The following is a 24,488-nucleotide window of genomic DNA, read 5'->3' as shown; positions in this document are numbered from 1 at the left end:
TCTTGACCAAAAGGGAGAAGAGAAACAAAACAAAATAAAGTTTCAGTGGCTGAGAGACTTCAAATGGAGTCTAGAGGTCATTCTGGAGCTTATTGTAATTATATATACATCCCTTTTTAGTTATTAGTGTATTAGAATAGCTAGAAGTACCTGAAACTGTTGAACTGCAATCCAGTAGCCTTGATTCTTAAAGATGATTATGTAACTATACAGCTTATACAGTGTGACTGAGTGATTGTGAAAACATTGTGGCTCACACTCCCTTTATCCAGTATGGACAGATGAGTAGAAAAAAGGGGGACAAAAGTAAATGAATAATAGGGGATGGGGGAAGGAGTGTGAGATTGTTTGGTGTTCTTTTATACTTTTATTTTTATTCTTATTTTCAGTTTTATTTCTTGGAGTAATATGAATGTTCAAAAATTGATTGTGATGATGAATGTACAACTATATGATGATACTGTGAACAACTGTTTGTACACTTTGGATGACTGTATGGTATGTGAATATATCTCAATAAAATTGCATTAAAAAAAAAATTCAAAGGCTTTACCAAACAAATGCCATAGCTAGTTAAACAAAACATTTTTAATACATTAATAAGTCAATGAGAACATTAAACCAGATTCAGGATTGAAAGGATGTACTCCTCCACGAAGATTTCAAAGCAGACTTTTCACCTTAACCTGAGAAGGAAAAATGTGCAAGTATCAGTAATTCAAAAGAATATTAAAAAAACACTCTTGTACATAATTACACATATTATGTATATATTTACACATTATATCTTACACATAAACACATATAACACACATATAAAACCAGTATCCAAATAGGCTAGAACACCCCAGCGTCAAACCACAACAAGAATCAGCTCAGAGAGAAGATTAATGGATCATACCCTGGTCAAAGCCAACACAGAAGTAATGGCAGTACCAGGTCAGACTATATTTCACTCATCATTGCATCACTGCATTTCACCTCCTTATATTATCTAAGAGTAGCCCAATGTCCTATTTTCACATTCAAGCAAATTTAGGATTACCTATTAAAAAAGGGGAGGAGGGGATATTTTAAAATAAGTTTCCAAAAGTGGGTTTTTCAAGAAATATTTTATCTTCCACTATGCTTTGCTTTAGGCAACTCTACTACACAAAAATACAATATGTGCACAAGGTTAGTTTGTTTTTTACAGTTCAAAAACATTTTTTTTTAATGAGTTCAAATACCATGCATGAGAAAATCTCAAGAGATATTTATGAAGGGACATGATCTAGTTCTAAAGCAAAAGCTTTAGAAGACTTTCTACTAAATCCCTTTATAAGTAAACTCCAATTCATTTAATATACAATTCGATTTACAATTCTGCCAATAAAGATAAGAAGTATAGTCAAAAAATCTTTATACCAGAATCTTCTAAGTAGTCCAAGACCCAGAGAGTCTGTGATTTGACAAAGGTCCATAGCAAATAAATGGCAGAGCTACGACGAGAATGGCAGACTGATTACTAGTATGTTTTTCCACTACTAGCTAAATAGAAGGTTTAATTTCATTTTTTTCTCTTGCTCTTACCCTTGTATTTACTGAGAGGACCTGGGCAAGACAAAGGAAGCAATGCAAAGCCTGGTTAAATTACAACCTAGATAATCAATTTCTGAATGGAAAGGTGGCTGCATTTCATGTACAGGCATACTTCAGATATACTGCAGTTTTGCTTCCAGACACCACAATAGAGCAAATATTGCAATAAAGCGAGTTACAGGTATTTTTGGTTTCCCAGTGCATCTAAAGTATATTGTAGTCTATTAAGTGTGCAACAGCATTATATCTAAAAAAAATGTACATACCTTAATTAAAAAATACTTTATTGCTAAAAAATGCTAATCATCATCTGAGCCTTCAGTGAGTCGTAATCTTTTTGCTGGTAGAGGGTCTTTCCTCAATGTTGATAGCTGCTGAATGATCAGGGTTGTGGTTGCTGAAGGTTGGGGTGGCTGTGGCAATTTCTTAAAATAAGACAACAATGAAGTATGCTGTATCTAAGCTAGATCTTCTGGATAACTTGCTGCAGTTTCTCCATCAGCACTTACTGCTTTACCTTGCACTTTTATGTTATAGAAACGGCTTCCTTCCTTAAATCTCATGAACCAACCTCTGATAGCTTCAAACTTTTCTTCTGCAGCTTCCTCACCTCTCTCAGCCTTCATAGAATTGAAGAGAGTTAGGGCCTTGCTCTGGATTAGTCTTTGGCTTAAGGGAATGTTGTGGCTGGTTTGATCTTCTATCCAGACCACTAAAACTTTCTCCATATCAGCAATAAGGCTGTTCCGCTTTCTTATCATTCGTGTGTTCACTGGAGTAGCATTTTTAATTTCCTTCAAGAACTGTTCCTTTACATTCACAACTTGGCTAACTGTTTGGCGCAAGAGACCTAGCTTTCGGCCTATCTCGGCTTTTGACAGGCCTTCCTCACTGAGCTTAATCATTTCTAGCTTTTGATTTAAAGGAAGAGATACGTGACTTTTCCTTTCACTTGAACACTTAGAGGCCATTGTGGGGTTATTAATTGATCTAATTTCAATACTGTGTATCTGAGGGAACAGGGAGGCCTGAGGAGAGGGAGACACAGGGGAATGGACAGTCAGTGGAGCAGTCAGAACACATACTATATTTATCAATTAAGTTCAACATTTTATATGGGCACAGTTTGAGGCACCCCAAAACAATTACTATAGTAACAGCAAAGATCACACATCACCATAGCAGATAAAATAATAATGAAAAAGTTTGAAATACTGTGAGAATCACCAAAATGTGACACAAAGTGAGCACATGCTGTTGGAAAAATGGTACCAATAGACTCGTTCAAGGCAGGGTTGCCACAACCTTCAATTTGTACAAAACACAATATCTGAGAAGCACAATAAAGCAAATCACAATAAAACAAGGTATTTCTGCATTCTAAACGGCACCTCCTCGTATATTATCAGTGACATGGAAACATACCAGTTTCACAAAGTCACCTTCAGCATCGTCTTGTCAGTGTCAAATAACACTTCTAAAACACCACAGACTTCCTTCACTTACACTCCATGGCTAAAAACTAAGAGTTGTTCCAATCAACAACCAAGCTCCAGAAGGAGAAAAACTAACTTACAACAAAGTGCCTATTATAGAGGAGCTACGTTTGACCTTCCATTGCATTCTCATTTAACTGGTGAAATAGGTACAAATTAGAAATGAGAAAACAGAGGCTCAGAGAGCTTAATTTAAATAACATTGCCTAAGACCATGAAATGTATGACCAGAGCTAAGATCTCTGACTTTAAAGTGTCTGACTTTAAAGTTCATGTTCTTTCCACCAGAGCACACTGCTGTCTCAGTGGGTCTCCTGCCTCTAGCTTCTTTCTCCCATCCAATGTTCTATGAATATTACACATATTCTAACCTTAAAATGCTGAGGTGTGATTATGTCATTACTCAAAAGCATTTAATGGCTCCCCATGCCCAAGAAATAAAATACTTTGCCTAACATTCAAGATGTTTCAAAACTGACAGAAATTTATACTTAACTAATACTTAACTCTAATATGTACTGACCAAACCACACTGACTAATCTTAAATCCTCAAACCTGCTCTACCTAACCTCTGTGCCCTTAACCTAGAAAGTCCTTCTTCCCCTCCATAGAATCCTTTCCTGTACTTCGAGCCTATCTCACCCATTGCAACTCTACAATGCCATCAATTGCTTGACCTTTCTCCATCAATCCAGCAGGAAACATCTGTCCTTCCTCTGAATTGTGAAAGGACTTTGTTGCATCTATGTTGTGCTACCTCTTTCACTTTATAGAGTATTTTAAGATCCAAACATACTAACAGGGAATTCAAGGTGCTTAAAAATCTAACCCCTGCCTACCTTTCAGCTTTATTTTCAGCTCCTGGGCAAATCCACCACGTCCTCCAACCACACAAATCAGGTAAACCTTCCTAGTTCTCTTGCCTTTGTACACTTTCTTCCTAACTGGAATGCCCTCCTCACCCCTTTTAATCTGGAGAACACCTGATTATAGTTTGAAAAATTTACTCAAATATCACCTTCTCTGTGAAGTGATCCCTAACTCCTTCAGTTACCCTCCTGACTGCCACAGCACTCTTTTTTTCCAGCACAAACCAACTATCCACGTGTCTGCCCGCCTCTCCCACCAGCCCCATCAAATAAAGTTCCCTAAAAAAGCCAGGACTGTTTTACCGGTCCTTGCAACCACTGCGCCCAGGATGGTGCCTGGTAATAGGAAGCTCAATAAACGGGCGTTTAACTCCTACCTTGAGCGATCCTCCTTACTAAGCCCTAAATTCACAGATTATAAAAGCATCAGCACTATTTACAAGGCCGATTTACTTCCAACATGCTTGAGGGTAGGGACCATACCTCAAGCATCTCCAGGCCCTCATTCCCCAGCATCCAGCTCACGGCGCTCAACCCAGCGCCCTGCACAGGACTGCCAACGCTGCCCTCAAAAAAAAATTGAAGTCCAAATCCTGCCAACTTCAAGAAAGACTGAGACAAGGCATCCCTACCGGAAACGCGATAAGGCTGGAGCCAGGAATCGAACCCAAGACCCACGAAGGAGTCTGCCACGCGCTAATCGCATTCCTAAGCCCTAGATTCAGGAGTCCTGCCGGGGTCTCAGGAGGCAGATGGCAACCGAGCTTTTAGGCATTTAGTCCCCGGAGACAACAGCTTCCCGCGTTCCCACTCACCCAGATTTCGCTTGCCCGCCGGATCCCTCTGCCCAGAGCGGCCCTCGTGGGACAACCAATCCCGAGGCGAACATTGAGTCACGTGGACTGACGCCTTTGAGGCGGGGCAGGGAGAAGCAGCCAATCCGAGGCCGAGGCAAATGCTAGGGGTGGAGTAGTTTTTTTGCGTCATTTTCTTGCGTCCGGGATTCTATCCATTACTGCTAGTGGTTGGCTTTTCTTTGTCTGAGCCGTGCTCCCCTTTCCGGCAATTTCACGGCGACAGTTAGCCTAAGTGGTTTTGCCGGTACCTTGGGAAGGGCGTCTGAGGCGGGTTTGTTGTATTAGGATGTGCGTTGCTTTTGCGGCAAGAACTGTTGATGCCGAGGGTCATCCCACAGTAGTTAACTGCTCTTGAGCTGGATTCCCGCTGAGGGCTAGGCAGGAATTAATGTGGCTCTTTCTGCCTTAGGGGAACTTCTTGGTTCGGAGCTTGCACCCTTCCTAAATAAACAAAAGGTAGAGATTGATGCCTCAGAAGAGTGCAGATGAATATCAGCGTGCAAAGGAGAGCTGGGAGGTAGGGGCCAAGTTTGAAAATGAGGAGATTTTGAGTGAAGAAATAAACTCCCGAATTACATGAGAAAGCATGGGGGGTGGGGGAGCTTATTAACTTATAGTTAAAGTTGATACTGTTGATGCAGTGCTTCTTAAAATTTGGTGAGTTAGATACACTCCCTTTATCCAGTGTATGGACAGATGAGTAGAAAAATGGGGACAAAAAGTAAATGAATAATAGGGAGAAGAGGTATGGGATGTTTTGGGGTGTTCTTTTTTACTTTTATTTTTATTATTTTTATTTTTTTGAGTAATGAGAATGTTCAAAAATTGAATGTGGTGATGAATGCACAACTATATGATGATACTGTGAACAATTGTACACTTTGGGTGATTGTATAGTATATTAATATATTTCAATAAAATTGCATTAAAAATTCTTTAATTGTTAAATTTAGAAACACAAGAAGGAACCTACTAATGTCCCACAGCATCCAAAGCAAGCAAACAAACACACAAAACCCAAAAATGCCTAGTGTACAACCTGACTTTACTAAATCAAATACTTTTAGTATTAGGGGCCCGGGCATGAATATTTTTAATAAGTGCCCCACTGCTGATTCTGATTCACACCAAAGTGTGAGGACCATGTTAATGTTAAAGGAAGGGAGTGATAGGAGATTGGAAAGATAGATTAAGAGTTTGTTAAGGATGATGGCTAGCTGACTGTAATTCAGATACTCTGAAGAAAGTGGGAAAATTAAAGATTTCAGAGTCCGAGAAGTTAGATGATTAGAGCTGTACTTTAGAAAACTCAATCTGGAACTTTGTTTTTTTAGTGGATTGAGAAGGGCCAGAGTGTAAAAGCAGAGGAAGCTATTGCAGTGGTCCAGGTGAGAGCTAGGAAGGGCCTAAATTAGGACTGTGGCTGTGGAAATGGAGAGGTGAAAGTATGAAAGGCAGCCTGATGATAGGGATGGATAGAAGGACATGAGGAAATAAAAAGAAAGAATGGAGACAAATGAATGGTCTTCTGCACCAGATCCTATAAGGACCGCCTTTGTACTTTAGATAGGAGAGGTTAGACAGTGAAGACTATGTGCCTTTGCATGTGCTGTTTTCTCTACCTGCTTTATCCTTTTCCCCTCTGTGCCAGTTTGGATATATTATGTACCCCCGAAAGACATAGTCTTTAATGCAGTCTTGTGGAGGAGATGTATTAATGTTGATTAGGTTGGAATCCTTTGAGTGTTTCCATAGAGATGTGACTCAATCAACTGTGGGCAAAACATTTGATTAAGGTATTTCCATGGAGATGTGGACCCTGCCCATTCAGGGTAGGTCTTCATTTAATCACTGGAGTACAATAAAAGAGCTCACAAACTGAAGAAGCTCAGAGAAGCTGAGAGGGATATTTTGGAGAGAGAAGCTAAGAGCTGCTGCTGACGCTGACACTTGGAGATGCTTGGAGACATTTGGAAATGCTAGGCCAGAGTTTGCTCCAGAAGCTAAGCGAGGACACTGATGCTTAGATGCACAAGAGCTGAAGAAGCTAAGAGAGACCCAGAGACATTTTGGAGAAAGCCATTTTGAAACAACCTGGGAGTGAAGGAACAGTAGACGCCAGCCATGTGCCTTCCCAGCTGGCAGAGGTTGCAGATGCCATCAGCTGTTCTTCAGTGAAGGTATCATCTTGTTGATGCCTTAGTTTGGACACTTTTATGGCCTCAGAACTGTAAATTTGTAACTTAATAAATCCCCTTTTTAAAAGCCAATCCATTTCTGATATTTGGCATAATGGCAGCATTAGAAAACCAGAACACCCTCCATCTTCCTTTCCCAACTGGGTACATTCTTACTTCAGGTTCCAGCTTACATATCATCTTATTTATGAAATCTTTTCTGATTCTCACAAGCACAATATGCCGGTTTCAATGTATTATGTCCCCCACAACTCCATGTTCTTTGATGCAATCTTTTGGGGGCAGACGTATTAGTGTAGTTTAGGTGGGAACATATTGATTGAGTGTTTCCATGGAGCTGTGACTCAGTCAACTGTGAATGAAACATTTGATTGGATAATTTCCATGGAGGTGTTACCCTGCCCATTCTGGGTGGGTATTAATTGGATCACTGGCGTCCTATAAAGGAATTCACAGACAGAGGACCTCAGAGCAACTGAGAATGACATCTTGAAGAGGAGCTGCAGCTAAGAGAGGACAAAACGCTCCAAGAGCAACATTTTGGAGAAGGCCGTTTTGAAATGCAACCTGGGAACAAGCAGACGCCAGCCACATACTTTCCAAGCTAACAGAGGTTTTCTGGATGCCAATGGCCATCCTTCAGTGAGGGTACCCTATTGTTGATGTCTTACCTTGGATGCTTTATGGCCTTAAGACTGTAACTTTGTAACTAAATAAGCCTCCTTTATAAAAGCCAATCCATTCCTGGTATTTTGCAAAAAGGCAGCATTAGCAAACCGGAACACAGTTATCATCTCTCCTCAGAACACCCAGAGCACCCTGTTCATAAATTGCTGGCTCCACATAGTGGTTGAATTTAGTGGTTATGCACATGGACTATAGGCAAGAACCTCTCTCTGTTCCTCAGTTTCCTCATCTGTAAAAAGAGGATAATATTAACATTTACCTCATAGAGCTGTTACAAGACTTGATTGAGAATAAGGCTTAGTACATAGAGGGCTCAGTTCATGTTGTATATTTTGTACCATGAGCTGTTTAGTGCATGTTTTCCCTCTCTAGTATGAAGGACATGTGTCATTCTCCTGGCTAACAGTAAGGCTGTGTAGCAGAATGAGAGTAGATGGATTTTGGAATCAGATATCCCATGGTTCAAATCACACCTCTGCTACTACGAGGTGTGTAACCTTAAGCTTTACTACCCCCCACCCCAAACTCAATTTCTTCATTCATAGGATGGTGAAAATAATGCCTGACCTATAAGTTGTTGTGAGGATTGTGTGAGATAATGAAAGTTCATCTTTGGCCCAGAGAAGGAAGTCAGTTATTTTGGTTTGCAGCCCCAGAGCATAGCGCTATGTCTGGAACATAGAAAGTACTTAATAATTGAATATTGAAAGAAAAGCTGACATTCTATGGCAGGCACCATTACTAGGCTCTTTGAGTGCATCATCTCACTTTATTCTCGTAAGAAGTCTTTGTAGAAGGCACCACTATTACCTCCATTTACACTGAAGGAATTTAAGGCTTAAATTAGTTTACCAAAGTCTTATAGCTAGAAAACGTCAGTGCTAGGATTTGAACACCATAGGTGCTCAAAAAAATAGCTGATTGAATGAAAGAAGAAATAAAGGTTAAATAACTTACCCAGATTCAAGTAGTGGCATGGGGAGGGGGGCTGGGATTGTTGCTCTATCTATACTCTTCAAATCATCTTTATGAAAGAATCAAGGATGAGATTGAGGCACCTGAGAGTCAAGGTACCAGTTTTTCCCCTTCAGCTGGTGTTTGGCAGTCTGTGTCTGGTGCACATGAGGGCTGTACTATAACTATCTCTACTAATAAACTGAAATGCTTAGTGAAAGAATACATTTTAAATAAATTGGTTATTCTTGTCCTCAGCCAATTGCCAGCAGCAAGCCCAGATTACTTTTGCAAGGCCTCAGAAAAAACACTGTCCATGACACTGATTTCAAGTTGTTTTGCATCAGGAACATTTGCTTTAGAGGTATTAGTGCCAAGATGCGAGGTCTGTCCTGGCCCATAACCTAACAATTCATGTCTAGGTGTCTTAACTAAGGAGCTTTGAAAAAGAGAAGACCTTTTGGTTCATCTTCCACACTTTCCCCCATAGTACACCAAAGAATAAGAAGGCAACCCCAATCAGGTTCCTAGCACTCCTGTCCAAATGACTGTTCTTTCTGTTGACAGGGAAGAAAAGGGGGAGGTACTTGGATAGATTTCAAGATTTTGAAAGCTCTCAAGCAATTCAGAATCTCAAACTTGAAATGAAGTAGAAGAGTAGGAGCATTTGAGTCGACAAACCTGGCTTTCAACCCCAGATCTTATATTTGCTGGTCATGTAAATTCAGTTTCCACATAGCTCCCAGCATGGTCCCTTGCACCCAGTAAGCAGATGTCCAGTAAATGATAGTCATTTTAATCTTTCTGAAAGTAAATAATATCAGAGGCATTTCAGTGTGAACATGAGACTGAAAGTTAAGGTAGGTGGTAGAACGAAAAGCGAGGCTGAAATCAGGAATGATGAAATGAAAAAGGGTTAAAATTGGAGCTGAGAGCAGATCTTTGGAGTTTATTATGTTTCTGTGATATATCAGAGAATCCATTCTGCCTCCTATCCTGAAAACTCTATTCAGATAAACATGTACAAAGGGTGTTCTAGTTTGCTAATGCTGCCGGAATGCAAGAAGCCAGAAATGGATTGACTTTTCTAAAAGGGCATTTATTTGGCTACACAGTTAGTCTTAAGGCCATAAAGTGTCCAGGTAATGCATCAACAATCAGGTACCTTCACTGGAAGATGGCCAGTTGTGTCCGGAAAACCTCTGTTAGCTGGGAAGGCACGTGGCTGGCATCTGCTCCAAGTTCTGGTTTCAAAATGGCTTTCTCCCAGGACATTCCTCTCTAGGCTTCAGCTCCTCAAAAATGTCACTCTTAGTTGTTCTTGGGGCGTTTGTCCTCTCTCAGTTCCAGTGTGTTCTTCAAAGTGTCCTTTTTGCTGTAGTTCCTCTTCAAAATGTAACTTTCAGCTGCACTGAGTTCCTTCTGTTTGTTAGCTCATTTATATGGCTCCAGTGATTTAATTTAGACCCACCCTGAATGGGTGGGGTAACACCTCCATGGAAATTATCCAATCAGAGTAATCACCCACAGTTGGGTGGAGCACATCTCCATGGAAACATTCAAAGTATTACAATCTAATCAACACTGATACAATCTAATCAACACTGATACATCTGATACACTGATACAACTTTGATAACATCAAAGATAATGGCGTTTTGGGGGAGATAATACATTCAAACCAGCACAAAGGGTAATGCCAGCAAAGCAGAACTTTTGTGGGAACAGTAGCCAAAGTGAACAAAAAACTAGGAATGTCCAGAAACTTATTTGTGGTAGATTGAATATGTACTCTAGGGGGGGAAATGTTAATCTAAACCCAGTCCTGTTGGTATGAACCCATTGTAAATAAGATCTTTTGAAGATGTTATTTGCAGTGAAGGTGTTGCCCAACAGAATGAGATTGGTCCCTAATTCTATTACTGGAGGCTTTTCTAAAGTGAAAGCCACCTGGAAGAGCAGAAGCTAGAAGTCAGTGGAACTTGGAAGAGAAAGGAGAGGACATTGCCATTTAATGGGTAAGCCAAGGAACCCCAAGGATTGCTGGCATGCCAGAAAGCCTTCTAGTCTCCAAAATCATGAGACAGTAAATGCCCATTGTTTAAGCCAACCCATTGTGTGGGATTTGTCATAGCAGTCAGGAAACTAAGACACTATGTAAAAGCGTCATTTCATCATAAACAAATTCAAGTAGAAATACAGCATTGTCTGTTGGCTTGATTTGGTGGGAGAGATGTATATTCGTTTCCTTTGGCTGATATAACAGATTACCACCAACCTGGTGGCCCAAAACAACAGAAATCTATTCTCTCACACCCTGGAGGCCAGAAATTCTACATCAGTATCACTGTGCTGAAATCAGGGAGTTGGCAGGGCTATGCTCCCTCTGTAAGCTCAAGGGGAGAGTCCATTCCTTGCCTTTTCCAACTTCTTGTCGCCACTGGCATTCCTGTATTTGTAGCTACATCACTCCAATCTCTACCTCTGTGGTCTCATGGCTTCCTGTGTGTATCAAGTCTCCCTCTGTCTCTTTTTTATATCAATACTTATGATTGGATTTAGAGCAGGCAGGTAATCCAGGATAATCTCCCTATCTCGAGATCCTTAACTTAATCACATTTGCAAAGACCTTTTTCCTTTTAAGGTAACATGTACAGTTTTCATGGATTGGAAACTGACATCTTTGGGTTGGCTGTTATTTGACCTACATTCAACCTACTACAAGAAGCTTGACCCAGTTTAGCCAGCATCAATCTCCAAATGAAATGTGTTTGACTCTCATCTGTTTAGTGTTTCTGTGTAAATTTTTTATTATAGAAATCATTCATGTTCATTGTAGACCATTTGGAAAATACAGAGGAAAAAAGGGAAGGAAAGGAAAAGAAATTAAATGAAAAATCATCTGTAGTCCTCCCGCACAGGGAGATCCAGCTCCTCATCTATGAGCACTTTTCTAGGCTGGGTCTTGTGTCCAACAGAGGAAGAGTGGGAAAAGATAATAAAACTAAATAGAAATAACAAGCAATTTGGAAGGTAATAAAATAAATTAATGCTGCTCATAGTGAATATGTACAGGACAGCCTGATTTTAAATGTGTGTAGAGCTTTGCAAAGGAAGTTGACTGAATAGAAGGTCCTTGTATGAGGTATGGAAATGGCACTCAGTCTCTTAGAGGTAGTTAAGTCCAGCTTTGGCTCCTCACTTGAAAACCCTTGAATTTTCCCATTACTAACTCATTCACTCCCTGAGGTCATAGTCTGGTCTGCTAATCTGCCCTGTCATAGGGTTGTGTTTCGTTTTTTTTTTTTTTTTGTTTTTTTTTTTGAGTCCTTATCAGTCTTCCTCAGTGGGTCACTGTTATGAAGACTGGAGGAGCCTGGTAGAGTTCCAGGCTGATATCAAAGGGCTACAGGGGCTGTGACAGAAAGCAAACATGCAGACTGAAGCCAGATGTGGAAATGAAACAGCAAGAGGAAAAGCAAGCGCATCAGGTAAAAAAATAATAATAAATAATAAGAGTAATCATATCTATCTCATTTTATGTGCAGTTTCTGTCTGAGGGTGCGAAGGGCCTAGGCCTGGGAAGATAGTAGCTAATGAGAAATTGGTAAATGAGAATAAGTGAGAAATTCTGAGCAAAGTGGAAAGGATGTTCATATGGGACCGGAATCTCAGAAAACTGTGTTTGTCATAGTTGTTACCAACAACCAACTAATATCAATGAGATTTAGAAGTCATGAGACTATGGGGTCTGCTGGTTCAAAATCATTTATGTGTGATCTGGGAGTCCCAGAAGGTAGAATTTACAGGACAACATATTATAGCTCAAAATAAGAAAGCTATTTTTCACAGAGCGGTCAGAAAATAGACAGGGTTACTTTGAGAACTAGTAAGATATTTGTTGCCACAGATATTCAAGCAATTACTGGATAGTAATTTGTTGGGAGTTAGGAATACTGTAGAAGAGATTTGAGAATCAGATAGATGGTTGGGATGGAAAATCTTTAAAGTACTTTCCAACACTTCTGCAATTCCATGTGATGGATAGAATGTTACCAACATTTTTTCTAAGGAGCCGTAAAATACTGTATTTACCTCTACCTATAGGAGATGCTCACAGACTAACAACCAATTCCTCAGGTTGTTTTTGGTTAGCCTGGAAGAAGTGAGGAGGCAACCAGGAGCAACCTAAAGTCAAGGAGTGTATGTGTCCCGCTGGATGCCTGATTTTTCTTTCTTGGTGGGTACAAACAACACCCACATGGCCCCTCCTTCATAGAAATCTCACAGAAGAAATGGGTTCTCTACTTCTACAGGAAGAATTTTGGTTTGAGCTAGTAAATATTTTGTTTTGCAATTGACAAATGTAAAGGAGGCCTATCTGAAAGATTTGTTTCAGAGCCCTAACTTCAATTTAAGTTGCTGTTCTCTGGTCTGTGACAAAAAGAAGGAGAAAAAGAAGGGTTAATAACAGTTTAATGACCAGGTCCACAAATCTCATATTCTTTTCCAAATCTTAGAGGTTCCTGTAGAACAGGGAAGAACTATTAGGAAGGAAGTCATACTGCTTCTGTGTCATACTGTATATGAAGAATTTTACTTTTAGAACTTAAAAGAATATTTGGAGAGATAAAAAGCTTTCTGCATTTTTTATGAATTGGCATTATTTCAGGAATAGAATAAAGATTTTTAAATGCATGAAATAGCACATAGAGAATAACAAATTTTACATTTTTTATAGCATGATCTTCTACATCTCATGTACTTAAAAATTACACTCCCTTAGTTATCTGCTGTCTTTTTTCTTTTCCCCTGAAATTATAAATGGAGCGTCTTCTGACTTCAACTTCTACCTCTGCATATTCTCTAATATCTTGCTTTGGCTCCTATAACAATCCATGCCTTTTACTTTTGGTGCTTCCTGATTTTAAAAGGAAAAAGACTGAAATTTTCAGCAATATAATTTTCCCATCATGACAAAATATTAAGCATTCAACCTTTATTCCTGTTCATGCTGGAAAGGTTAAGGATATTGGCAAAGTTGTTAGATTTCTAACATGATTATTTCCAATGTTAAAATATATCTTCAATAATTTGCTGCTTTGAAGAAAATATTTTAATCTCTGAAATTCTTGTTAATGTAGAAAAACATCTCTGTTGATCGTTTTACAGGGATTCCTTTCTGTTATTGTTTGGAGCACAGAGGGCCTGCTGAGATGGAGAGCCTCGAGACTGACAGGGAAATGCTCTATCCTGAGATAGTTGTAGAAGTGGGCAGAGTGACTTTTGGAGAAGAGAACAGGAAGAAGATGACTAACTGCTTTTTGAAAAGAACAGAGAATTCTAAAATCATCCAAGCTATTTGTGCACTGTTAAATTCTGGAGGGGGTGTGATCAAAGCAGAGATTGATGACAAAACCTACAGTTACCGATGCCATGGGCTGGGACAGGATTTGGAAACTTCTTTTCAAAAGCTTCTTCCTTCAGGTTCACAGAAGTACCTTGACTACATGCAACAGGGGCACAATCTCCTGATTTTTGTGAAGTCATGGGGCCCAGATGTTTTCAGCCTTCCCCTAAGGATTTGCAGCTTACACTCCAATTTGTATTGGAGAGATGTGACTTCTGCAATCAACTTGAGTGCCATCAGTGCCCTGGGGCTTCTCAGAGAGAAGCAGTCTAGAGCCCAAAGAGGAAGACCAAGGAGGAAGGAGCTGCCTCCTCAGAAAGTTCTTTACAGATATATCCAGGAAGAAGAAGATATGAGGGTGTCTGCCTCAGAATTTTTTAAAAAGGACAAACTCATGTACAAGGAGAAACTCAACTTTACTGAGTCAACACATGTCGAGTTTAAAATGTTCACCACCAAAAAGGTTGTGCCTCGGATTAGAGAAATGCTGCCGCATTATATCTCTGCCTTTGCCAACACTCAAGGGGGATACCTAATCATTGGAGTGGATGATAAGACCAAAGAAGTGTTTGGATGTAAGACAGAAAAAGTGAACCCTGACTTATTAAAAACAGAAATTGAAAACTGCATAGAAAAATTGCCAACATTCCACTTTTGCTGTAAGAAGCCGAAGGTGGATTTTTCAACCAAAATCTTGAATGTGTACCAAAGTGATGTCCTGTATGGTTATGTCTGTGTGGTTCGAGTGGAGCCTTTCTGTTGTGCAGTGTTCGCAGGGGCCCCGGATTCCTGGATCATAAAGAACAATTCTGTCACGAGGCTGACGGCTGAGCACTGGGTGGCCAAGATGATGGATGTTGAATCAGGTAAAGAGGGAGCACATTCACTGTCCACTCAGCAGAAAGGAGCCTATGTCCCTGCCTTTTGTGGGTACTTGGTAGATATTTTGGCTATAGAAGTAATAGTTTTAACTCCCAAGACTCAGAATACAAACTCTTTGAGTTGAAGAAATACTTGGATTTTGGTCTTTATTTAGTCAGTAGTATCCCATTAGCCATAAACAAGTGAAAGTTCCCTTTTATAGAAAAAAATTTAAAAATTTTGCAGGCTGATATTCCTAGTCAAAAACTTTTATCAATAGTCTCACCCTAAAGATGATATTTCAGAGAAACTTTGTTTAAGACTAACTCTAGACTGATTCTTTCAAAGGGAAATTTGGTGACAAGTTTGAATTTTTTTCAGTAGTGCTTTGCTAAATGTCTTAGGAGCTAATACCTTAAAGCACTGGGCTGAGGCAACACCAAGTAGGAAAAAAAGATTTGAAAAGGAGATGCTGGGGTGGAGAATGGCAGAGGGTGGCAGTGGTGGTGGTTGTAGCACTAGTGTTTTCACTCCACTTATACTTTTACTTGGAACCAGCCCTGGTGATTCTTAATCAATCCATAAAGGAATTATGGGCTTAAGTAAGCTTATCAGCTTGCGTTCCTGGTCAGTATGTTTCAAATTTGATCAAGGAAACTTGATCTTATAGGATCAAGACATGACTGATTAGAGAATTTTATTGGCTCATTCTCTCTTGTCCTAAATTTGTTTGAGTTTGCTTTACACACACACACACACACACACACACACACACATACACAAACACATTTAACAAATTGGAGATCCTGTCACTTTCTATTCCATCCGACCCTTGAATGGGGATATACAACTGTAGCAATACATTAAACAATATAACAATATAGTTTTAAAATATTGTACTTAACCTTTGCTGACCAATGCTGACTAGATGCCTCTTCCTCCTAAGGATGATCTAGAATCAGAGTATCAGCATTGGAAGGAATCTTAGGGGTCATCAGCTCATTCTTGCATGAGAGCAAGGTGAAATGACTTGCCCAAGATGGGTCACACAGTGAGTTAGAAAGTGCGTGACTCTGCAGAAGTTCCCAGACTTCCTTTCCTGGCATAGATGAACCCTTTGAGGCATAGTAAGTGTGAGCACCTCAGGCGTGATTCATATCGCTCATCCCCAGTTAGAAGAGCAAGAAAGGAGTTCTTTTTTTTTCTTTCATTTTTTGTCTGAAACAACTTCCCATATATTTACTTAGCTTCTTCTGGTTCAGCCACAGACTTCAGCTGTCCCCTGATTTCATCAGCTTCATCAGCACCAAGAAACTTGGCATATCCCATAAAAGTTCTGGAATTTAAGGGCGCTCTGCAACAACGTTTCTTTCCAGGTATTCTCACTTGATTTCAACTGATGGGACCATTTGTTTACTAAAATTAAGGGGGGAGCTGATAGCAATTAATCGAAGCCTTCCTCCCTAGAGTAGGTCAAATGCAGGACTTAGCAGACATAAATGATACTGAAATAATATAGCTGACCCTTTTTTTCACCCAGTTGTCAAATCCCCACCACACTTCCTACTTCTCACTGCCGTGTGATGTTGGATTTCCACTCACATGTGGCTTTTGTTCTCCAAATTTGAGAGTTCTGTGAATTCCTCAAGTCTACACAGTAAGAGAACTGCCCCCTGGCTTTCTAATGCAGAAGGAACAACGGGATCACCTGAACTCCTTCCAAAGGAGGGTTTATCAACTCCAGCACTACTGACACTTGGGCCAGATAATTCTTTGCTGTGGATGGCTATCCTGTACATTGTAAGATGTTTAGTAGCACCTTTGGTTTCCACCTACCAGATGCCAGTGCCCCCCACCCCCCTAGGTTGTGACAACCAAAATGTGTCCAGACATTGCCAAATGTCTCCTGGCGGGGGTGGCAAAATTATCCATAGTTAAGAATCACTGTTCCAAAGGAAAGATCCTAATTCTTCAAAAGCATCAGGTTTGCAAAAAATGCTCAACAGGAAGAACCTTTCCAGAGGAAGATGAAATCCCCAGCGGTGAAATCCCCTGAGGTTGAAGGGAGGGTGCTGGGAGGCTGTTCTCTAAACACTGTTCCTTGGTAAGTCTTCCCTTGTGCTAGAGCTGCCGGAAATAAGAACTCTGAGCCATGAAGGGGGAGTGCCCTCCGTTTGCAGAAAGGGAAACCCATAGTTTTATGGCTAGAATCATTCCTTTTCCTGTGATGTTGCAGGAATATTTATAATATACTTTTTAAAATTTTGGTAATTTACTTCTATTCTTTGAATTTTCAGTGATGCAGGAAGAGATACACTTTAAACCAGAATCCCTCTGTAATAAGTTATTTGTTGATCATGAAGGACTGGAAGAATTGATAAAAACACAGACGTATCCCTGTTCTCAGGGGACTGTGATACTTTCTAGAAGCTGGGCTGGTGATGTTGGCTTAAGGAAGGAGCAGAATGTCCTGTGCGACGCCCTCCTAATAGCAGTTAACAGCCCCCTGGTGCTCTATACAATCTTAAAAGACCCCAGCTGGAGTGGAGGACTTGAATACTCTCACAGCGCCGCTCATCAGTTAAAGCAGAAACTGGAAACTGTTGGCGGTTACACAGGGAAAGTGTGTGTCATTCCGAGGCTGTTACACCTGCCCGGCATACAGGACAGACCCAGGGGAATTCCCGTGCACTACCCACAGTCCTACAGGCTTGTGAGTGAGGACGACATGGAAGACTTGTTGCAGGCCCTTGTGGTAGTCTCGCTGAGCTCCAGATCTCTTCTGAGTGATCGGCTGGGGTGTGAATTTTTCGACTTGCTCATAGCGGAGCAGTGTGAGCTGCTTTCAGAGAGCCTTCAGGAGACTCGGGAGTTGTTCATCCACTGCTTTCCAGGAACTCGGAAAACAGCCATAGCCATAAAAATCTTGAAGAAAATTAAGAATTTGTTCAATTGCAAACCAAAAGAGATCCTCTATGTTTGTGAAAACGACTCCTTAAAGGATTTTATGGCGTAAGAATTTCACCACTAAGCACAATAAACTTTAGTCAGTCTTTCAACGGTGTCACAAAAGTAATTTGTGTTTTTAGTTTAAGATTTTGCAATGTCTTGGCAGTGTAAATGCAACAGCTCAAATTATATACACATTTCCAAATGATTAGGTAGTTGAAACAGAGGTGGGTAATTTACAATGTTCAGGCTTAAACATCTTGTTATAAATAAGCCAAGAATGCACAACTTTAAATTTATAGAACTGGAAATCTTCCACACACACCCCACAATCTGTGGTCTTAAATTTAAGAAAAGCAGGAAAAAGCTATTTTGCTTTAAATATACCTTTTGCTTGATACTTAGTGCTTTAAAGTCATAGGGTATTTCAGTTAATTAGAAATTGTACCTACCAGGAACTTGAATTAAATGTAGTTTAATTTTCTTTGTAAACCATTTGCATTTGTTTGACTTTTTCTGGATCAGCAGTTTTAGAAAATATGTAAATTTGCTTCTGACGTAAATCTTTTAAAAAATTTAGTTTAAAAATTGCTTGTTATGCAATTCAGCAAATGAGGGCAAATTCATTTTGAATTTTGGTGTTTACTTACTGGCTCAACAAATCTTTTTTGAGCATCTTTTATTATGTTATGCACTGCACTAGATTTAGCATTAGAGGGGTAAAATGCATTGAGAAGACATTCCCATTAAGTCCAGTAAGGGAAACAAAGAGAAAACAAAACAAAACAAAAATGATGAGTGTTATGTAATTAATATAATAATAAAGATATGCTTATCTTAACGCAGGCTAAAGGTTTGTCAGCAAATACTCCCCAGTGAAGGAGACGCTTGGGCACACTCTTAAGAAGGGAACAGAAGTGTGAATATAACAGGGAAGGCTTTCTAGGCAAAAGGCACAGCAAGTACAAATGCTTGGAGACCAGAGAGAACCAGACTGGAGCAGAGAGGGAATGCGGGTATGTAGCAGATGATGAAGCCAGGAAGGAAGCAGAAGCCAGATTATGAAGGATCTTGTGTGCTGTGCAAAGACTGTTTTTTGTTAGGCTAATTAAATTCAACAAATACCTATTGAGCCCCTAATGTTAGGGGGATACAGCAATGGCTAAGATTCAGGGCTTGTCTTCAAGACGCCCACTTCTTCAAGAAATCTAACCTGGAAGAGAAGAGCTTGAATAGTTATGACTTAAGGCATAGGGACTAAAGCCGCAATAACTGCATATGTAAAATCAGGGGATCTGTAGGAATGAGAGATATTGCTCAAATCCAAATTAGAGGAGGCAAGAAACAACCAAGCTTAAATATATACTATAAAGGAAAATTGCACTGAGTAAAGGGAATAGCTCCAGAGAAGCATGGCCCTGTAGATTTGTCACCCTACTTGATATGTCATGGAACTCAGCAACGTCTTGACATTTTCCTTACCAAAATCTAAAGAGGCTTTTCATGAGAATGTACTTCTGGTTTTGCACTACAAGTGGGGAAACAGAATTTGCTTTAGAGCAATTTGTATTAGCCCATACCTCTTCTGCATGCAAAAACTATGATATGCTTGTGACTGTTCTCCAGCTCTAAAAAAAGACAAAAAGCAAAGAAATAGTAGTAATAAGTGTAAATTAATTCTGAGATTTTCTTTAGATGTAAATAGCTTGCCTTCAAGGATTGTTAAGCAACAGAAATAGGCCATAATAGAAATAATAAAATCTCCTACTTTTGTTGATTTCAATAGTTTCACTTGCATATTTAACTAGATAACCCAAAGAGGAGAGTTTAAAATTTGTGCATTCTGTCTACTGAGTAACACATAAGTAGAGCAGTTGAGTAGTATTCAGGACACTGTTGAATCACTTATTGTATCAGTCTTCATGTGAGAACTAGCTGCTGATTCCAATTCAGAAAGTAATGTGTAATGGTGTTGCCTTTCTTTATATGCCTGAAACCCTATTCTTGCTTTCATCCTTATAGCCATCAAACCATCTGCCAAACTGTGACCAGGAAAACCTTCATGCGAGGAGAATTCCTAAAGGTTAAGCACATAGTGATGGATGAGACTGAAAATTTCTGTGGTAAATATGGTGATTGGTACCTGAAGGCTAAGAGCATCACCCATCCAAAGGTGAGGGGGGCTGGAAATGAAAACCTTCACCATGGGATTCTCTGGCTTTTTCTAGACCCTTTCCAAGTCCGTCATGCAGATGTCAGTGGTCTTCCCCCTCCATCAGCTCAGTTTCCTCGAAAAACAATCTCAGAGGGCGTCCATTGTGCTCTGGAAATAGCAAAGGTCATGAAAGAAGAAATGAAGAGAATTAAAGAAAATCCTCCCTTCAACATGTCTCCATACTCACTGGCATTGTTCAAGGAAGCTGCCTATGAGGAAGCAATGTATGCGCAGGCTCTGCCTGGGGTGTGTGAGACAGAGACTAACCTGACAGCAGAACAAATAGTGAACCACGTGGCAGAAAGATGTCACATCCTGTTCCAATGTGGCTATCTGCCCAAAGACATAGCAATTCTGTGCAGAAGAGGGGAGGACAGAGAACGCTATGAGCTTGCACTGCTAAAAGCAATGGCATCAGTTCAGCTCCATGGAACAAGAGAGGTTGTGTTCAGTCGGGCCAATGGTGTTTGGGACAGTCACATCATTCTAGACAGTATTCAGCAGTTTTCAGGCCTAGAGAGGAATATTGTGTTTGGGATTAGTCCAGAATGTGACCTTTCAGAGGATTTTCATAAGCTGTGCTTTGCCTTGAGAGCCATTAAACACCTGTACCTGCTTTATGAAAAGAGGGCAGCCTTCTGAAAATTATTATAGATAGCACAGGAATCCAGAAAGAGCAGAGTCCCTTTGCTTAGGCTGCTGGCAGCTACTCCTTTTCACATATTACAGGTGAAGACATCACGACACAATCATGGCCTAGAGCCACAGAAATGTCTCTTGAGGCTGATCCTTCCATTCTCTGCAATGTCACTGTCTTTTTCCCTGTCTGCTTTACTTCCTCCACGTAAAATTAAAACAGACTTATAATTGGCCCTCTACCTCCAATTGTCCTAGTCCACTCCAGCTTTCATCCTATTACCAGAGAGGTTCTCCTACAGTAGAGAAGCTGAATTTATAAAATCCTTTGCTCATGTATCGTAAGTGAGACCTTGCTACCTTCAAACCAAACTAATCTTCAAGGTTCTGTATGACATGCCCCAACTCACTCTCCTAAACACACCCTTTATTATACTTCCATCTCCCAGTGTTGCTAATGCACTCTAGCCTTGCTGGCCTAAATTTGGGGTGAGGTTGGGTACCTTTCAGATTGGTCCCTTTGACTGGGTGTCCCAAAGGCAACACCTTGGTTGGCACCTTATACTAGTTACGGGTTTCAGGCTTTACAGGCCCACAACTTGATTTCCAATTTGCGCTGAGTCTGGATCAGTTTCTTAGGGATGGCCTTCTGCTAACCAAGATCACAAAAGGCCAATGCATAAATGAAAATGCCCACTTTGTTACTTTACAGTGAGGATTGTAGTAACAAGTGGGCATTGGTAATCAGATTTAAAGTATGAAGTCTTCAGGCTATGTTGAACTGTTGCAATCATGTCTAAAATTTTACACCCTAAGGACTAGACAGGTCAGGTTTACTAACTAAAGCAAATTTAGAATTACAATGATGATAAGGTCGTTCAATAGCTCCTTCCTCGGATGAAAATTATTTTTCTCTCCTAGTTTCCAAACTTTCCAGATTGAGCACCAACCTTCCCATCTCTCCCCACAACGCCTACACACTCCATTTACATTTGTTCTCTACCTATGTTGGTATCTTCACCTAGGTTAGAAACTGCTTACACTCTGCTGCTGACCTGGAAGGTAGTCAGTAAAGGGCCTCTGCATATCTCTATCTCTTCCATTATGATTCGTCTTCATTTTATAAGCCAATTTCAGAGTTTACAGGGAACTTGGCTGGCAACTCTATCACCTACACATTCCTGGCTCCTTGCCTCTGCTAGAGCTATTTTCTCACTTTTAAATTTCTTTCTGCTCTTCCACTTGTTGAAATCCTTACTTCTCAATCCAGACCGTTCACATGCTTACCTCCTCAATTAAACTTTCACCAACCCTCTAAGTTAAACTTGGTCTCTCCATTTTTAGCCCTTCAATGGCTTTTTAAAAATATTGATGATAGCACCAACTCGTTGCAAACTATAACAGAGAAGTACTTGTCTTAGTAGAATCTATGTAATGCCTTCTTTTCATGTCTTCTTTCCAGTATTTATGTGAAACATAATAGAAATGAATGTGAAACTTAATGGGAATGAAATCCCAAAATGACTGAGCCTATCGTATGCTCCGCAGTACAATTTTGCTTTTCTGTATGGAAGGATTTTTAAACAGCTCTGGCAATATTTCTACTTACAGGCAGTTTTTAACTTCTAGAAAAGGTGAGGATAACTTGGATGATGCTGAGGAGGCCTGAATCCAGGAGAAAGTGTGGAAATACTCTTTTGACTATAATTTCATGTAAAGACCCTGGGCCTTCCAAGAGGTTAGAGAGTGAGATGGGGTGGGGGAGCTTGGGGAGGCTCTTTTAGCTGTCTTTCTGAACTGCTCAGACCCACCAGGGAGGCCAGTCTGAACTCAGTGGCCAGCTTCCGAGTACAGAGGACACAGAAGAACCCATCCCCACCCCCACTGTCCGATTACTTGGTGTTTCCTCCTTTCTATCTTTCCCTAGGGGTCGTAGGGCACTTGTGGGTAGAAGAAAATAAAGTTAAGCAATTTATTAGTTTTTGATGAATGAAAAGTGAGCAGTGCATTAATATTATTTGAGTATAGGAAGATATGTGAATTCTATAAAAAATAGTCAAAAGTGGAGGGGGGTTGGGTTATGGAGAAGGATGGGGCAGGGTACAGCTGTATTTCAGCCATAAATTTCAATACCATTTGACTTTTAAACTATATGCATGTAATATACAATTTTTAATAAAGTAATTGACTTTTAAAAGAGCAAATTGTTTTAAATATTGAATTTGAGAGTCTGTCAGTTCTAAGTCTAATCAAACAGCTCAGTCAGGGTTAGAGTAGAAGGCCTAACCCAGTGGTTCTTAACTCTGGCTACACATTATAATCACCTGAAGAACTTTAAAAAAAATACCAATAATTAGGTCCACACCAGACCAATTAAATCTGCATCCTTGGGCATGGGGCTTAGGCATTGGTATTTATTAAAAGCTGTCCAGATGATTCTAATATGCCACCAGGGTTGAGAACCATTGAACTTTTCTCCTGGTCTGTTCTTTCTGTCCCCACAAAAGATGTGTACATATTTCTCTCCCTATTAGACTGTGAGCCCCTTGAGGGTAATAAGTGATGTATACAACTTTATTTCCCCAAAAGCAACAACTATAGTGCCCTGCATAAGGCATGTGCTCAGTAAATATTCATTGAATAAACTCGACACTTTCAGAATATAGGAACCTACTAGGGACAGTGCCTTTATTCAATGAAATTAATATATAAAATTGGAAAGTTCAAAGAGGTCATTGTGGAAAATAATCTTCAACACTGCAATGATAAAAAATAAGAGGAAAAAAGGCAAACTTTTTAGACAACAGGCAAAGTTAAAGATCTATATTGATAGAAGTTCATTAGATTTGAATTTGAGATTGGGAACTAAGAATAATTGGCTAACTCAGAAATACTTCGAATTCTAATTTTTTACTACTGAGTCTTAATATGATGGATAAAACCATTAGTTTAAAGAAATAATTAAGATAAAAGAGTTGCCTACTCTAAGAGGCTTCTAAAATTTACTTTTAAAAGAAGGGTAATATCAACATAATTTGGGTGGAGAATAAAAATAAATTTGCAGGGCCCCCCTGAGGAACTGGAGGAAAATGTGGAAGTGTCGGACTACCTTACCTGGATTGTTGCTGATGTTCTCATAAACATTGAGGACTGGCAGCTTGATGTGCCAAGCCCTCTATCTTGGGACTTGCCCTTATGAAGCTCATTACTGCAAAGGAGAGGCTAAACCTGCATATAATTGTGCCTAAGAGTCTCCCTCGGAGTACCTGTTTGTTGCTCAGATGTGGCCCTCTCTCTCTAGCTAAGCCATCTCGACAGGTGAACTCACTGCCCTCCCCCCTACATGGAACCTGACTCCCAGGGGTGTGAATCTCCCTGGCAATGCAGGATGTGGCTCCTGGGGATGAATCTGAACCTGGCATCATGGGATGGAGAACATCTTCTTGACCAAAAAGGGGATGTAAAATGAAATAAAGTTTCAGTGGCTAAGAGATTCCAAATGGAGTCGAGAGGTCACTCTGATGGGCATTTTTATGCACTATATAGTTAACACTTTTAAGGTTTTAACATAATGGAATAGCTAGAAGTAAATACCTGAAACTATCAAACCCAAACCCAGTAGCCTAGACTCTTGAAGACGATTGTATAACAATGTAGCTTACAAGGGGTGACAGTGTGATTGTGAAAACTTGTGGATTGTACTCCCTTTATCCAGTGTATAGATAGATGAGAAGAAAAATGGGGACAAAAAACTAAATGAAAAATAGGGTGGAA

General features: G+C 40.0%; 1 protein-coding gene and 1 non-coding gene across 6 annotated transcripts; one reads left to right on the top strand and one right to left on the bottom strand.

Annotated features, from left to right (window-relative positions):
• Positions 1-871: 871 nt before the first annotated feature.
• Positions 872-968, bottom strand: LOC119515020. Its single transcript, XR_005212918.1, has one exon. It is a non-coding gene; the product is annotated as a Z30 small nucleolar RNA (small nucleolar RNA).
• An 11,065-nt stretch (positions 969-12,033) lies between these two features.
• Positions 12,034-23,826, top strand: LOC119514531 (protein SLFN14-like). Of its 5 annotated transcripts, none has more exons than XM_037810350.1 (6): positions 12,034-12,134; positions 13,816-14,919; positions 16,162-16,290; positions 17,212-17,357; positions 17,892-17,926; positions 19,886-23,826. In XM_037810350.1, the coding sequence occupies exons 1-6, from the start codon at positions 12,077-12,079 to the stop codon at positions 20,718-20,720; spliced, it is 2,307 nt and encodes a 768-aa protein (XP_037666278.1). In that variant the 5' UTR covers positions 12,034-12,076; the 3' UTR covers positions 20,721-23,826. The 5 variants fall into 5 exon arrangements, with proteins under 5 accessions (XP_037666278.1, XP_037666277.1, XP_037666275.1 ...); XM_037810349.1 differs by having other exon boundaries at positions 17,212-17,926; positions 19,886-19,986; positions 20,092-23,826; XM_037810347.1 differs by having other exon boundaries at positions 16,177-16,290; positions 17,212-17,926.
• Positions 23,827-24,488: the final 662 nt, after the last annotated feature.

This window comes from Choloepus didactylus, chromosome 18, assembly GCF_015220235.1.
Source record: "Choloepus didactylus isolate mChoDid1 chromosome 18, mChoDid1.pri, whole genome shotgun sequence".
Classification (NCBI taxonomy): domain Eukaryota; kingdom Metazoa; phylum Chordata; class Mammalia; order Pilosa; family Megalonychidae; genus Choloepus; species Choloepus didactylus.
The sequence above is the reverse complement of the archived record's forward strand: the minus strand, read 5'-3'. Positions and strand labels throughout refer to the sequence as shown.

Coding starts and splice junctions, on each gene's coding strand:
- LOC119514531 (XM_037810346.1), top strand. CDS start 12,077: ATGCAGACTGAAGCCAGATGTGGAAATGAAACAGCAAGAGGAAAAGCA. Junction 12,135..13,815: donor AGGAAAAGCAAGCGCATCAG/GTAAAAAAATAA, acceptor ATCGTTTTACAG/GGATTCCTTTCTGTTATTGT. Junction 14,920..16,161: donor GATGATGGATGTTGAATCAG/GTAAAGAGGGAG, acceptor ATATTTACTTAG/CTTCTTCTGGTTCAGCCACA.